Genomic DNA, 16999 nt, shown 5'->3' on the forward strand with positions numbered 1-16999 from the left:
TGTTAATTTTCTGGTAGCATGCTGTCCTTGATGTATCCTGTGTGTTGTTCCTGTAAGTCCCCTCATCGTCTATCCACTTGTGAGATCCCCTTCAAAATCAAAATAGACACTTGTGGCCCAACACAAAGGGCAGTATTGTTTCCCTCTGAAAGGCGAGCATGTGCTTTGCTAATGCCGCACTTGCAGCAGCCAACCTCTGGGACAACTTCTACATTCAGCCTTTGAATAAGGAACACAGTTATGCATGGATGACTTCCCCCAAGGTGCCTGGAGGTTGTGGGAAAGGGCCCATAAGTAAGTGTAGCCTCAATGAATGGACATAAGACTTTAACGATAGCAGGCCCATCTCAGTCCATCATAAGGTGGGGGTGATTTGGTGTAGATCACAGTGCTAAAACTACTAGAAATCAGGGTGATATAACCTAAGCTTTATTTCATATTTTTATATACTGTCAAATTTTCTTTTATGTAGTTGCAGATGCACTTGAGTTAAACTGAATTACACTGATGCATTTGGAAGTTTCGACCATGTTAGATTTTGATGAGCATCGTTTTAGACTCCAGCCTTCAAGGTCTTCAAAGGAAACTTTAGCTCAGTGTGGCCAAGTAAAGATTCCTAAAACTTCTGAAAAACTTTTTTTTCTTCCTGTTTTTGCCTACTTTTCTTTTTTGATCTCTCTCTCTCTCCACCCTTTGCTTGTAAGAGTCTAGTGTTTATGACTAACTATTTAAGGAAAACAAAAGATCCAATTTCAGTGGTTAAAATCACTGAAAAACAGTGGATATTTAAAGCTTGGCTGCATATGGAGTATCACAAGATGTTCCCTACTCTGCTGAAAATCCATTCCACTGGAGTCTTTGGGCTTCTCAGTTTTGGCAGTTCTTATAATCCAACCCTTAAATGCTGTGCATACATCATTTTGAACACTGAAGGTCAAAAAGTGAAATACTAATTTAAAAACCATATTTCAGTGGATGGGAACTTTTAGCAAACAAAGCAAAACTAAATAACATTGACAAGGGCAAAAAAACCCCCCCAACAATACACCCACTATCTGCCTTTTTTGTCAAGTGACACAAATTCCTCATTACAGCAAGAACACTGTAAAGATCATGTTAACATTGTTGGCCTGAAATAGGCTGACAGAGCCTGGTTCTTGACTTCCAGGCATTGTGTTCCAGGGTCAGGGCTGTTTGTGGCTAGCTTGATCTCAGCTCGGTCAGACATCGCCTCCTATTAAACTGTGTGATCAGAGTGGCACCTGTATGGAAACCCGTGAGGCTGATTCAGTCGGCTGCCTGAAGGAGATTAATATAAAAGACTACAGACAGGGAGGTGCACCTTTCATGAATCTGCTTCAAGACTGGCAGAGATCCAGCAGCAAGCTATCTGTTGTTAAAGTGCAATCTTCCAGAAAGTGGACAGTAGGTTGATAAAAATTTTGCAGTGGGCATCATAAAAGAGATGTAAAGTTGTGATTGTGCACAATGTTTGGTGAGCATCTGTTGATCAGCCTTGATGTGGGTTTTTCCTAAATTTGCGTAATATGATCTGTTCGATTGCAGTCATGCCATGCAGCATTTGGGTGCCAAAGTAACCTGCTTCTGTCGTGATGTCTCCCACGGGAAATCAAAAGGCTTGTAAGCAGCACTAATGCTGCAGTTTCCCACGGACTAAACGCGACTAAACGCGGGTTAAACATGACTGGTACTTAGGGAGATCAGGTGAAAATCATGTTTCTGACACTAGTCTGCAGAAATACCTCAAAGAAAAGCACACAGATCAGATTTTATAAATACATGATTCAAATTCACTATTTTTTAACTTTTTGGGAGGGGAAAAAAAGCCCAAATTCTACAATCCTACTGACAGTAGAATAAGGCCTCCGCTAATCCATTTAATATGAGAGGATCAGCCCAGTTGGACCCACAACAGGAGATAAACCGCTGCCCTGTGGGATGGAAGCTGCTCTTGTTTCCCGGCTGGAGCTGAACCAGTGACGGTGCCAGGAATTAATCCCAGTCAAAAACAGAACAGATTCCCTCCGCTGACCACGGTGGCCAGTCTGGGAGGAAAGTGTGTGTTTGTGGGATCCATAATCATGCAGGATTTCCTGACAGGTGGCATGTTCAAACCATGCCATGTGGCAAACCGTACTTGGCCTTATTACTGCAAGCTTCATCCTTTAATACCGAGCCATCCAGCTATCAGTTAACACCAGCTCCCTGATATTAATAGCTATTATCAGATCATGAAACTAAAAGAGCTTACAACGCTGAGAAAATAATGAGAAAACAACAACCCTTGGATTCCAACAAAGCAATCAAAAGAACAACATTTTACTTCTGATTCATTTGTCTATATTAAGTTATGCAAATTTACTCATTTTACAGAGGAAAAACTTCTGAAGTTTCCACTAGTGTTATCTAATGGGCTAAAAAAGCTACTTCCCCCCCCTAAAGTTGTGTAAATACTACTTTAAGGGTATTAGCCAGTCATAAAAACAAAGTTTGTGAGACTGAGATATGCAGAGAAAAAAAAGTCACCTACATGCTTTAAATTAGATGATTTCAACCAGCTACTGGTGCAAGTGTCTTCAACAATTAACTGGTATTTGCTGCACTGTCTAATGTTTTCACATGGCAGTAAAGTCATTTCACTGCTCAGCAGTCACATCTGCTTTTCATTGTCATGGCTCCTTAATTTGCCCAGTCCCTCATGTTGCTGTATATCACCCCCCTCCCTGTAGAGTTCACTCCCAGTAAACAAAAAGCCTGAACTTTGCTGCTCTGCATTACAAAAACATGAACGAAAGTCCTCACGAGTCCTAAAAACAACATGTAAAAGACTGATTCCTTGTAGACTGTGAAATTAAAAGCAGGGTGTTTATTCTTTCTAGCTGTTAATAGACTTTCGGCTGCAGAGTAAACATTCATTAAAAGTCATAAACAGCAACAGATGTAGAATGATGCAGAGATTACTGAGCATCTGCCGTTGCGCCGTGTGAGGTATTGTGGTATCAGACGTGAATATTGTGAAAAAAGCTCAGGGGATCAGGACATCTTAGAGATATTAAGGTTTCCCCAATGACAACTGTTCAGTGGTAGTTTCCTTTTAGCCTGGAGGAGGTCTCCACTAAATCCAAAGGCCTGGAAAAAGGGGTAGCAGAGGTTTGGTTAACAGATCGAATGACAAGAGCCTCTGCAAGGGTAAGATCAAAAGGGAGTTTTTATTTGGTCACAAAGCCACCGGAAAGAGGGAATCATAAAAGTCTTCCATACAAGCTGGATTCAGATGCTAATAATGTATTGGTGCACCACTCCTCTGTCAGCTGGCATCACTGGTTTAGAGCGGCTCTGTGGTTAGCGCTGTTGCCTCACAGCAAGAGAATCCCAAGCAGTCTGCACATTCTTGGGTGAGTTTTCTCTGCTAGATCTACTTTTAAAACAGCTTTTGTTTTTCCCCTGTAAGATCCTCAATAACATGAACTTGTCCGCCTAGTGAGTCTTGAAATGCCTTTTCAACTGAACACCTATTTGTCAAGTACTGTCCTGTGCAGTGAGTCTTTTATACTTAAGAGGAAGGGGCATCTGGCTTTGAACTAGAGACCTTTTGATCTGCAGTCAATTGCTCTACCACTGAGCTATACCCCCATACAGCAAGCTATGACAAAATGACAATGACAAATCACAAAGTAGAACGCTTCATCCGATTGCAGTCTGTGGGAAACTGTCTTTTTTTTTTTAACTTAACATTGTTCCAGTTGGTTCACATTTTAAACTGTAACCTTTTCACTCAGGCTGTGAGCATCTAAATCCACAAGTTACCCTGATCATCTGAAAAAGAGAAAAAAAGAAAAGACAAATGACACAATACATATAACACCCACACAAACACTCCTGGAGTGAAACTTCAGCACTTTCCCACCAGAGTCTCTCTCCACTGTGTCTGCCGTCCCGTGAGAGTCTGACACATCAGACTGCCCTGTCATTTCCACAGTATCAGATCCCACAGCCCTATTCTTCCACCACAATACACACAGAGATCATATCTCTCCAACTCTCGGTGTTTCACAACATAAAGCCCCCCCGTAACACTGGTGAAACAACAAGTAGGAAACCATGACAGCCCCCAGCCGATATCCATAATTGGGGCCAACCCACTAAATGCATTTAAGTCTGGGGCCTTGGATGTGAGGCAGAAGACCAGACCAGAATAGACAAGAGTCCTCCCAGTTTAATATGTTGATCATTTGATGCTCCCGGAACAACAAGAGCTGCCACAAAGACAGAGTGCTGGGAAGCATTAGGCTGACAGACTGGAAGTAGGGCAGAAGCAGGGGGTGACTGTCAGGTCTGAACAGTTATGCAAATAGCTGTAGTACCAAAGAGGAGAGTGTGAAGGGAACGAATATGACGGCGGTGTGTGTGGAACTTTAAAATCAGCTACCAGCAGTGAGTTTCCTGTTTTCACTGGACCTGCAGAGTTATGGTTTTCTCCTCTTCAGGAAAAAATTCTCTTGGCTCAGACTGCTGTGGGTTTTTTTCCTTTATATTTATCTAAGAAAAAACTTTATTGCTACTGATTCCCTCTTCAAAAAATCAAAAGTTAAGTGTACTCAATGTGATGGCAAGCAAACATAGAAAACTTTGCGGTTGAAAAGATGGGTTAGGCAAAACCCATTTGCAGTAGTTTTCAATATGGAATGAGAAGGAAGGAATGCATCAAACAATTAACAGGATATGAGTTGCTCTGATGCAATCGAAAAGAATGTAATAACACTGCGTTGTTGTTAAACACGAGCTTTTCTGGGCTATTCATCCACCAACTTACTTCTTACAGTACGCATTGTGATATGGAAATAATTCACCTGTTATATAATTCATCAGCTTTTAGTGGTCTCTTGGGTTTACTGAGAGCTTTGTGAAGTATCGCTGTTGTGTCTTGTTTCCAGTGGCAACAGGTGGTTTTGTACAATTTAGAGACAAACATCCTATTGTGAAAACAGAGAAGTGTATCACAAGCGCAACAGTTTGGATGGACAGTATAGATATTTCATGAAACCAACCAAATCTAAAATGTACATAAAAAGGCAATATTTCTTCAAGTAAACTATCTGAATATCTCCACACTAATACAGTATGAAAATAATATTCAGGATGGGAGTATTTGCGTGTTTTATCTGAACTTTATCTTGTATTATACTCTGTTTTGTTCTTCCATTGTGCTCACGTGAAGGAACTACTTTCAGACTTTTGGGAATTCTGTGTGTAAATCAAGAAAAATGGGTCATATTTACTCCTCTCAAAGCAGCTGAAGCATTCTCGGTTGCGGTCTTTGGAGAGTTTCCGCTAATGTAGCATGAGGAGGGAAACTGAAACCGAGATCTGAGGCGGACGGCCGGTCCCCTGGCTCTCACTTCTGGTGTGACCTGTAATCCCATCAGAGATAGTGTGTCCATGGTGGGAAAATAAACAGAACTGAAGACTGATCCCACCACTTGGCTCCCATCTCAGTGTGGTGTTATTCCATTTGTACTTTTTTATAGATTCAGTCCCACTTTTGATCAGGGTGCCCAGTACCACCCTCCACCGTGGTTAGTGTTTTTATAAAATTGGACAGTGTGCTATATCTGAAACATGCGCTGCATACTGGTTATATGCTTGCTTCTTTACATTCATTTGATCAGTTCAGCAAGGTAAATGAAAGTAATCAAACTTGACTAGTTTATACTTCATTTCACCCTTTTTAGCATTTATAATGTCAGAAATTATATTAGTAACTGCAACAAAATCCTCCAAAATGAATGACAAGTGAAACGCAGTTGTAATAACTCATGTATACCTTAGGAAATTAGCTAAATAATTATTTTTAAATCAGTTTAGAACAAAAATACAGAGTCTTATACTCAATTTATCAAACATTTATCTACTTATAAATCCTAAGTAATAGGATTTATGTGTTACTCATAAATGCAAAACTCACAGAAACATTTATTAAATGTTGAGATCTGATTATTAAGCCCACTTTAAGGAACATTAAAGGAGACATTAGTTCTTTTCACACTGTTGGATGATCTTTAATCAGCTGCATATCTAGTAGCCCTATAGAGTGATTTCCAGTGGTGCCAGGGTAACAATAATTTGGCATATTATTATTGTTGTCCTGTGTTCTACCTCCTGCATGTGTCAGAAGAGAAAACTTTGAGCACTGTTCCAATCTGACTCTCTTAACATGTTCCAGAGTTCTTGTTTAAACACAGCTCTAGACAGCGTGCTTTATCCATGCTCCCTCCTGCAAGCTCTGTCCATGCAGCTCTCTTGCTGAAACTAAATGGAGTGTTGCCAGTAATGAGATTGCATTCAAAGTAGACTGCATATGAAAAAGGGCAACTTCAAATAATGTCCTGACCTGGTCTGCTGACACTGTGTGAAAGTCACAGATTCGGTACTGAAGCAACATGGCATATACCATGGAAGACTGGAACTGAAATATTCACTAATAAACAAAGGCTTCAAAAAGCAGCAGCATTCATGGAGCCATCCTCGGGAATGTTAAACAAATGGAAAGAAATGGAAAGAAAATCTTGCCTTGAGCTAATGTCTTCCATGCTGTCTTATAGCCGAGTGTGTTTTCAGGTTTTTGTGGATTTTTTTGTGGGCTTGGGTGATCACGCTGTCCCACTTCATCCTGGGTTTCTTTACCTGCTGTATGTGTTTCACATGCAGCCTCCTTTGGAAATAGAAGCGCTATATATAGCAACCCTTTAATTTTATCATCTGGGCTCAGATCCCCTGACAGACTGATGCCTTCAAAGGGAAAAATCAAGCACACTGTGTGTTTATTTGTGGGTTTGTGGTCAATGTGGTGAGGAAGTGGCCTCGTCTGAAGAAACTAGGTTTAATACCGCTGGTATTCAGCAGTAATGTTAGATGGAGAGGTCAAAGAGGAGGTAGAGGAAAGGCATCTGAAAGCGTTTCAAATGGCTGAAATCAAGTGAACCGAGAGGGAGGCGGGAAAGGGAGCAGAGGCTTCTAAGACTGGAGAGAGTTTTGACTTGCCATTTTAACAGCTGACATTGTTTCACAAATCTAAAGAGCCAAAACACAGTTTCCTTGCTAGGAAGAAATCCATGCAAACCCAGCAGAAAGAGGTGTTTGACTGAAGATTAATGAAGGCCACAGAGACAGCCCCTTCTGCCTGGTTTCTCATGCTTTCTTTTAGACGCCTTTCTGTGCTCACTGTTAAAAGGTGGACAAAGAGCCTTGTCTGGAGCAACAGAGCGGAGAAGTAACTTCTGTCTTGCGTGTCTCAGAATTAGACAGAATGAAACACCTGCAGCGGAGAATATGCTGTTCTTGTGCATATTCTTTAAAAAGACTGATTTCATTTCTTGAACTGCAACTGCTGCAAAGACTTAGAGAGTCAAACAGGAACACAGACTTCAGACTTGGACAAGTGTGACTGTTGATCTTTTCCTGATGCCCCTGATACGCCTAGTCTTTGGGACACTGTTAGTTTGCTGGTATTACAATCATTATGGTCTGTGCAGTTTTTCATCCTAATTTGGATACTGTTGATCATCTTAGGAGAACACTGTGATAATAATAAACCCATGTGCAACGCGTTACTGTAATCCGATTACTTTTTTCAAGTAACGAGTAAAGTAAGGGATTACTATTGCACACTGCGTTACTAAAAACGTGATTTTTTTGCGAGAATGTCTCATGACAATGACGTAAGCGAGTGCCACGTTCGTGACAACAGCTGTGTGCAGATCAACAATGGATAGAGTGCGGGAGAGAGTATGAGCGTGCAGCATTTAAAACGTGGAAGTACTGACCTTACTTTGAGTTTGATTCCATAAAAAGTGACAAAAACATTAGTGTCCCTTGCGCGTGGGAAGAAAACTTATTTTTACAGCGAAAAAACCCCTAAACTTCCAAGCAAGCACCACGCTACCACGTAATGGGAAATTCATGGAGAAACTCGCGGATTCTTCAATTGACCGCTGCGGCTCACCTGCACCAGGGTAAACCTCCGCCTACCTCACTCCTGCTTTACAGGTGAAAATAGAGCAACAGGACCGCTAGTCTTTGATTTTATTTATTTTCTGCCGTGTTTTACTTGCATCTATTTGAAAGACTGAGTGTAAACACAAAAAAATATTTTATTTTATGTGCTGGAATGTGCAGAAAATAGGTTTAAACGTTAAACAAATTTCTTACAGTCAGTGAATGTTGCATATAATTACATTTTTGCTTGATGCATAAAGTTAAAAGATTAAAACTAATAAAACAAGTTTTAAAAAGAGACTTTTCCATTTGATTACATTTTGTATGATGGATTATGTAGAAAAAGTAGAATTGGGCTGAAAGATCTATCGCTTTATCACCTATTCAGGTTGTAAATCGTGTTTTTAAAAAGTAACAAAGTAACTAACTAATTAATTACTTTTGAAAATAAGTAATCAGTAAAGTAACGGGATTACCTTTTTGGGGAAATAATCAGTAATTAGTTACTGATTACTTGATAACTTGACCAACACTGCCCATGTGATTGACCAGACTGCCTAAACCTGACGGTTGCTGCGGGTTATTGAGACTCCACCAGCTGAATGTTGGTCTAAATGAATCTCTTTTGGTCAGCATCCCAGCACTCCATTGCCAGAGCCAAAATCTGAATAACAAGTGTTCAGGAATGGCCAACTGTTTAGTGGCCTCTCAAGGTCAATGGAGAACAATGGAGGCTGTTTGTCTGGTGAACACCCGGTTCACACTCGGGCGAATTCAAATAGCTTCACTTTGAAAAAGAAAGAAATTTAAAGAGGGGAAAAATAAGCGTGATTTCAGTGTGGTGAACAGAATCCTTTTATTAGCTGATGAGTCACAGCATTGTGGGGATGATGCACTTTTTCTCCAGGCGCAGTCTCTGAAACACACCTTTCTTCGTGACCAGCTGCAATTTTTGTTTTACTTGGGTCAAACGTTCACTTTCATGATCTGTGAAAGGACAAGCTGCACTCACGCACGCACGCCCCGTTGCTGCATCACAGGCTGAACGCTGGCTTCACGGACCTCCCACGAGGCGTGGCCAAGTGTAGAAGCTTATATATGTTCCTCGTGAACGTTCGCTCCTGTGTTATACAGCTATGCGGCGCTACTGAATTGGTGTTTGTCCTTTTGAGTTTCATTGAGGAAAAAAAATACCATATGGACTTTGCATTGGGAGTTCGTTTAGGCGCTTTATAGGTTTTAGTCGTATTTAGGTTTAATCATGTTGAAAAATAATGGAAAGAAGACCGCAATCTCAGTAGCCTGCACAGCATGTCTCTGCCTGCTGCTGCTGCTCCTGGTTGCTGTGCAGCATCACCGGGTGCAGGTGAGCGAGGTGACGAGCGAACGGGACATCGGTACGCGCTCTCTGCTCCAAGATGCCACGCCGGGGGAAGGGGAGAGCGCACCGCCCGAGAGCGCACGGGATAAGAAAGGATTCTCGGCTTACTTCACCAAACTGACCCGGGGACGGAGGGAGGTGGAGAAGCCCGCACGCTCGTTCGCGGACCCCCCTCCAGCTGAGAACATCAGCGCGGATGACATCTTCATCGCAGTGAAGACCACCAAGAAGTTCCACCAGTCCCGGCTGAGTCTGCTTCTGGAAACATGGATCTCCAGAAACGTGCAACAGGTAAATGGGAAAAATGTAGCATGGAACATTCAGCTCGTTATCAAAACACTGCGCGTGCACAATCCGAAAATTAAAGATTTCAGTGATTTACTTTGTAGATTATGTCATTGTTATTAAGCCCGCACTGCATAGTTGTAACAATAATCCAGTGTACGCATGCAGGTGATGATGATGTTTCATCGCTGTTCACGGTGCTTTATTGTTCCCCTTGTCACTAGATGACATACTGAAACGGCCACACTGTTCACCATGCTGAATTCCCTCTGCTCTGTCACTTTTTATTTCCCCCTGAGTGATGTCCCTGAGAACGGAGGGAGCAGTTTCAGAACTCCCTCTTCTCCCCTTTTCTCAACCCCCCTCTCTCCCCTCTCTCTATTATCCCCCCTCTTTTGAGGTGTCCCTGTGAATGTCCCCGGTGCAATGGATGCTTCACAGCCACCGACTCCAACGCTGTCCCCCTTCCAGGGCTAACAAAGCTTCTTTCTGAAGGGGGAAGAAAAGCTTTCCCAGCCCCTTGTCTCCCCTCTCTCCATGGGAACGTGGGAGCTGAGTCTGGGTCAAGCTTAGTGGAGGGATGGGAACGTGGGGGCTTCGTTTAGGGGATGCCTGGGACAAAAGGGTGCATCTATAGGCTTGCTTATGCTGGGAATGAGCACGCTGAGTATGAAAATGTCCTTGAAAACCAAGCTCCTTTAGAGGGTGCACAAAGACAAGGCTGAGGAAACGGTAGCTAGTCAAAGTGATTTTATCCTACACCTCACATGCGCTTTTGCAGAAGTCGTTGTAATTTGTTTCGGCTACAGTCACATAAAGGCTTTCTTTTTATTCCAAGCAGCAATAAAGTTGAAGGGGATCTGTTTGATGCCAGGGTTTCAAATAATAATAGACTGTCACAATCACTGTGTGAAAAGGAGTAATGATTAGATGGAGTAGATCAAACCATGATCTGCAACAGCTGCTTACATGCGAACAGCTTCTGCTAATTGTTTGCAATTACTGCAGTGGATGATGTTAGTTAACCCATTTAAAACAGAATTATCAGCAGGGCTGAGAGGCAGGCAGCTGGTAGGTGGCTGCATGGACAAAAAGGACAGACTGAGCACCACAATGCATGAAGGAGTTCCTGGAGAAGGGGTGCCAGGTGGTCAGGGGAGACAGCACAATGGAAGGCCTTAATGCCAGCCATATGATGTTCATGAGTTCCCACCATGTACATATGGTCATCCTCTGTGATCAGATTTGATTCTCACGCTCAGCTGATGGACATCTGTGGAGTTTGCATCAATGTTGGAGTATCAGACACAAGGGACAAAAAGTATTATTTCTGTATAAGCAAGTATGTTTCTGCAGGCTTTTACACTTGCTTGCTTCTCACATCTGCTCAGTATGTGATCTGGTGGTGTTTCTGTGAGAACAGGGAAGGTAGATTATCTCTGTGATAGGTTTGTTGACACAATAGTGCTTGTGGCCTTCTTAATCTTTGAGCGCATACATAGCATAAATAACACTTTTGTAAATCCAGCTTGTTTGGGTCTTTATGCACATTGTTAATAAATGCTTTTGGAAAAAAAACATTCAGTAGCTGGGACTTTACGTTTAAAGTTTAATTCCTAACCATCCTCTTTACTTTCTCTCTTTCCAGAGTTCATTTGGAAATCTGGCACATATGAGCGTTTTTTTTTTTCCTCCAGTTTGCAAAATTATTTCAAGTGTCTGGACAGCTGGCACTGACATCTTCACGGTGGTGTGCCATGCATTCCTCTCTTAAGAGTCTGATAATTAGCCAGCCGTCCAACAATGAGATCTTTTAGCATTTAGGAAAAAAAAAACCCCACTTGGAGCTGCAGTTCAGTTATTCAAATGGCTTCAGTGTAAAGAAATAAAATACAAGCGGTCAGAAAGTGGGTGGATGTCATTAAGGAGGAAATCCTGCTGTTAATCTGCAACTTCTGATTTGGAAATCAACAAATGCATGTGTTTTATGCCATCAACTTATCTTTTACTGCATCCCTGATGAAACAATTCTAATCCTGTGTGATGTCTGCCAAATTATTAGTCTGCACAAAAAGTGCTGAAATGCTTTGAAAAGCTGGGACAAAAAGGGGAAGGAATCGGGGTGGAGGTGGATGATGGAAAAGAAGGGAGCCCAGTGCCCTTCCTTCCTGTGGAGCTGGAGGCAGCCAGCCAGGCACCACGTTCAGCTCAGACAGGGCCGTGCCAGACCTTCCTGTGATCAGGAGCGCAGCACCGCTCTTCTCCTCACCTCTTGCCCTCTCGCCTCTTATCTCTGCTCCACACAGGACCATCTCTTTTCTCTCTCGTGCATTCTTTTTGTTTGAATTAGTATTCCATGAAAGTAGCTCTTTTAAGTTTTCAGTGAAGGAACAATGACTAAGGAAAAAACTTCACTGGGAGATTTCTCTTTAGTTAACTCCTGCAGCTGTATGCAAATGCTGGCAAGCGTTTACCCAGTGGAGACTTTACCCAGCATGAAAACTCACAGCATTGTTCTATTCAAGAGGCTCTGGCTGTGTGTGGGGGGGAGATGACGGGGTGAAAAGGAGGTGATTGGCCACACACGGTTTTTGATTTACTAATCAGCAGTGAGAATCCCACCACCGCTCCTCCATCCACCCTCCTCCTCTTTCTGTCAGTAGCCAGGCAGCTCTGGCAGCTGCCTCAGTGATTAGGTTGTCTATTGAACGAGCTTTAAAGCAAACAGCGCCAGCCTCTGATCCCTTCACCAGCGAAACCACCACTGTTCCCTAAACAAATACAGGCTCATGGCTTTAGCGTTGAGCAACATCTGCTCAGAATTTGTTCCACAAACTGCTTGAGCAGCCTCGCTTTGTGTTGGGGGGAAAAACAAAAAGTAAACTGGAGCAACCGATGTTTCATTTAATTCAAGTAAAGTCAGCGGCCTGCTTATAGATGCACATCACAGATTGCAGTTGCTCAGCAGCAGGGCGATGGTGGTGAACGTGCAGGCATTAGAGCTCTATCTGTTAGTGAGGGTTAAGGGAGCATGACCTGGCATGTAGAGACACGTGGCGTAGATAGGATAGCGTGGTGTTCGGCAGGTGCTGCCTCACCTGAGGTGAAGAGTAAACAGACTACTGGCGGTTACAAAGCCTGGGGCCGGCCGCCTTTTCATCACCGCTATTCAGCAGCTCGCACCTGCTCTGTGTGAGTTGTCATAAAGAGAAGTCTAATCTCTTCCCGCTTCTTTTAAGTGTGTTCCTGTAAGGTGCCCTTTGTTCTTTACTCCTTTTATGACTAATTGCTACATTTAACAAGTGCCTGCAGTCTGGTGGTTTTAATTCTTCTAACGTTTTTGAATCTGTCAGTCACACAGATGCGAAGACAAAGAGACAGACATTTTTTTCCATGCTGCTGTTTTTATCAGCATTAATCATTTTGAAGCTCGGCAGCAGGTCCAGCAGAGCGACGAGGCTCAGCCACGGGATGTGATACATGAACGGGGTGTGTGTGTGGGAGGCGGACAGTCTGCCTCCTCCTTTGTTGTTTGTCTGGGATGCTTCGGGGCGGCTGCATAGTTGCCATGGTGAGAGTAAAATGCAGGACAAAAGGCCTTTATTAGAGCAGGAGGCTGTTTAACTCAATGCGTTTTCCACTGCATAAAAGCAATGCTGATTGATGCTAATCACACCAGCTGGATGTGACGGAGAGAGACTTTGAACACACTGTTGAATAAGACCGTGTGGCCACTTCACATGATCAGCCAGAGTAGCTATAATTTTGTGGTTCTGAAGGCCAAGTCTCCTTATCTGTGACTTCCCTTGTTTGTTTACAGACGTACATCTTCACAGATGGAGAAGATGATGAGCTGAAGAAGAAAATTGGTAAGTTTTATGAGGGAGCTTTCAAGTTGCCAACAAAGATCATTTTGTTTGAGAAAGGCACCATCAATGAGAAACCGAATCCCATTTTAAATGCCATAAAAATTTTGCTCTGAGCTTTTTGCCTCTGTGAAAGATGACTTTGAAATACACAGATGCTTCTTTGATGATGCCATGCCTTATGTTTTAAGCCATAACTCTGTCTCTTTCATGACCGCCACAGGGAGTCATGCAATTAACACCAACTGCTCTGCGGCACACAGCCGACAAGCTCTGTCTTGCAAGATGGCGGTGGAATATGACAAGTTCATCGAGTCGGGGAAAAAGTAAGCATCGCTTTAGAAAACGCTCACTTGTGCATTAGCCGAGAATGGCTTTGATCTAATAACTATTCTGTTTTGCAGGTGGTTCTGTCACGTAGATGATGACAATTACGTGAATGTTCGGGCCCTGGTGAAGCACCTGTCCCAGTACCCCCACACCCAGGACATGTACCTCGGCAAACCCAGTCTGGACCGGCCAATAGAGGCCACAGAGAGGCTGGGCGACAATAAGATGGTATGCTGAAGATTGTTGTTGATATCGCAGTATATATTTTAATGGTGACTCGCCAGATGGTAGCATTAATAACCTTTTCGTTCTCCTTTTATAGAAACCAGTGAATTTCTGGTTTGCAACAGGAGGAGCAGGTTTCTGTGTGAGTCGGGGTCTGGCGCTGAAGATGAGCCCATGGGCCAGGTAAGATATTTGTAATTATGCTGCACTAAGATTGCATTTGCCTTGTAGTGAACACATAAACTACAAAAACCCCCAAACGTCCTCAATAGTCGATCCAATGGATTACTACATTTGGAATAGTAAATTTCTAAGCTAAAGCCCAATAAAAATAAAGGCAAGAAGTAGTGCCCCAAATCCCCACCCACATCACAATGCCAACCTTGGGCGTGTCTTTACTTGGATCTGTAACCAGCTTGCAACACCCAGAGACTCTAGAACTGCCATTATAAGAAAGTAGGTGCAAGGCTTTAGGTGTTTCAGAGGCATGTTACAATTTCAAAGTGACTTCCTGTCAGTAGAAAGGATTCGTACAGTAGAGCAGAGTACACTGGCACTGACCAGGTGACTTCTTATTTTTTAGTGGCGGTCACTTCATGAACACAGCCGAGAAGATCCGTCTTCCGGACGACTGCACCATCGGCTACATCATCGAGTCGGTTCTGGGGGTCCCCCTGACCCGCAGCAACCTGTTCCACTCCCACCTGGAAAACCTGCAACAGGTGTCCAGATCTGAGATTCACAAGCAGGTGAGAGGCTTATAGGACATTCTGCATCCTCGAGAAAAGGGCAAATCCGAGTGAATGTGGTGTTCACGTTTTTGCTCTTTTTTTCAGATCACTCTAAGTTATGGGATGTTTGAAAACAAGAGCAATATCATCAATTTGAAAGGAGCGTTTCCAGTAGAGGAGGATCCATCAAGGTGAGGGGCTGTTTTACTTAATTATAAGACGTATTAATTTAAGCACATTTTCAACATAGATCTAAGTCTTTTTCTTGTCTTCCAGGTTCAAGTCTGTGCACTGTCTCCTGTACCCAGACACCCCGTGGTGTCCTCCCCAGGTTCCCTATTAGGGCGACCGCTCCTTTCTCATCCTCGTCTCCGTCTTGCCTCGGTATCTGAAAGGCTCGTGGAGACCAGTGTTTGGTATTAGACCATGTGGCTGCTGTATTCTTGCTGCAGTGGTGCATGGTTTTTAATAGTTTTACTGGGCTGCTGTGCGGCCCGCCTCGGGACTCTTCCTTCCTCTCTGGAGCCAGAGCCTCATCCCGTATTATGGGGTACGGTCGGAGGACTTCAGCTCTGCAGGAAGTAGCTTTCATCGTTAAGCTTTGCAGGCAATCAGTTGAGCTTTGTGATGTACATGTTGCTTGTAAATGTATCTGCTATTCTCATAGAATGTATTGTCTTATATTTGAGCCTTTTGCCAGCTTTACATTAACACTTTTTTTTTTGCTTTTTAAAATGCAGAGCCCTTCAAGTCTATGTTTGTAGGCTTTGGGCTTTTTTCTCATTTAATTGGCTTTTTTGGGTATTTCTTTTGTATCAGATGACTCCGGACATTTGCTCTAATATGAAGATGTTGTTGTGCTTTTAAGTTAACAGTGTTATATTCCCCATAACCTGAGCTGGCAGTTGGCAGATTTTCAAATGCATCCTTTGGCGATCCAATCTGATGTGTATCAGGACAAAGCACTTTTCCCTTCCTCATAGTTTTGTTTTTATTTCACGAACTTACCTAGTTTACGTCCTCTAATGATATACTTCAGATTTGTCCCAAACTAACAAAAAAAAACAAAAATAACCCCTCAAAATCTCAACATTTGCTCCTTTTGATGTATTTAATAACACTCCTTGCATTAGTTACAATCAAGGAAAAGTAATGAGTGGTAGAGATTTTGCTTTGGGGTTATAGTCACCTTTGCTTTGCTTTGACAAGTCTTTTTTTTTATTTTTTTATTTTTTAATATTGCACAGCTGTGTTTCAAATGGGCTGATGTTTGCTCCTCACCTCTGAAAGGTACAACAGAGAAGAATTACTGTCTTTTTAGTTTGGATGATTCCCATTCGAAGAAGAAAAGCAAGAGCAGTTTGAATCAGTAGCACAGAAAAGGAGAACCAGATGGGTAAACTGAGCCGCAGTCTATAATAGTTTGCACAAAAGACTGTTGAGCCTCTGTGTTGTTGTCAATATGAATGTTCCTTATTTACACATAACATCAGCTGGTTACTGTTGAGGCCTGCGAGGTGAAAGCGACATCAGCGTTTCCTCATGGAGGTGTCTGTGTTCCCTCTGTGTCATTTCTCACCCATATTGGGTTACGCTATACATCTTGATTACAGTATTGTGTACTGTGCCTTTGTTTAAATGAGTAGGGATTGTCTATGCTTAGAATGTAATTTCCCCCTTTGTGGTTTACATACACTTAATGACCTGTATTTTTTTTTTTTTTTTTTTTTTGTGGGACTGCTTTAAACTGTGCTAAATGACTGTGGTGTTTTATTCTCCAGTATCTGGAGGGTTTGACCAGTTCATTCCCAATAACTGGCTCCTCAGGGATTATGAGCTGATCCTGGTATTAACTACCATGGGACCCACGGTGGGACCTAAAACGCTGAATAAAAATGTATAACCACTGAGAAACTTTCCATTTTTTGGTAATGTTTTTATTTGACTGTCTTGCAAGCTTAAGATGTTACACTTAATGCTCACATTAATCCTATTTGTAGTACTTGGTCCTTTATGGACACTTGAATTTAAATCACACATTAAATCTTGTAACAAAACTGTCACTCGTGAACTCTGGACGACACTGGGAGATTCAAGGTTTTTTTTCCACACTTGTCCTTTCTCGGGAGTAACAGACCACAAAAGACAGCCTGTTTCAGATGACA

General features: G+C 42.5%; 1 protein-coding gene across 1 annotated transcript; it reads left to right on the forward strand.

Annotated features, from left to right (window-relative positions):
- The first annotated feature begins 9136 nt into the window (after positions 1 to 9136).
- Positions 9137 to 16748, forward strand: lfng (LFNG O-fucosylpeptide 3-beta-N-acetylglucosaminyltransferase). The gene is made up of 8 exons (XM_026164443.2): positions 9137 to 9688; positions 13503 to 13551; positions 13772 to 13874; positions 13953 to 14106; positions 14201 to 14286; positions 14687 to 14852; positions 14940 to 15025; positions 15111 to 16748. The coding sequence occupies exons 1-8, from the start codon at positions 9278 to 9280 to the stop codon at positions 15175 to 15177; spliced, it is 1122 nt and encodes a 373-aa protein (XP_026020228.1). The 5' UTR covers positions 9137 to 9277; the 3' UTR covers positions 15178 to 16748.
- Positions 16749 to 16999: the final 251 nt, after the last annotated feature.

The sequence above is a fragment of the Astatotilapia calliptera genome, chromosome 4 (genome assembly GCF_964374335.1).
Source record: "Astatotilapia calliptera chromosome 4, fAstCal68.1, whole genome shotgun sequence".
In the NCBI taxonomy this organism is placed as follows: Eukaryota; Metazoa; Chordata; class Actinopteri; order Cichliformes; family Cichlidae; genus Astatotilapia; species Astatotilapia calliptera.

Excerpts from the sequence above, each read along its gene's own strand:
- lfng (XM_026164443.2), top strand. The coding sequence starts at position 9,278 with ATGTTGAAAAATAATGGAAAGAAGACCGCAATCTCAGTAGCCTGCACA. Across the intron at positions 14,107-14,200 it reads GGCTGGGCGACAATAAGATG|AAACCAGTGAATTTCTGGTT; the intron begins GTATGCTGAAGA and ends CTCCTTTTATAG. Across the intron at positions 14,287-14,686 it reads AAGATGAGCCCATGGGCCAG|TGGCGGTCACTTCATGAACA; the intron begins GTAAGATATTTG and ends CTTATTTTTTAG.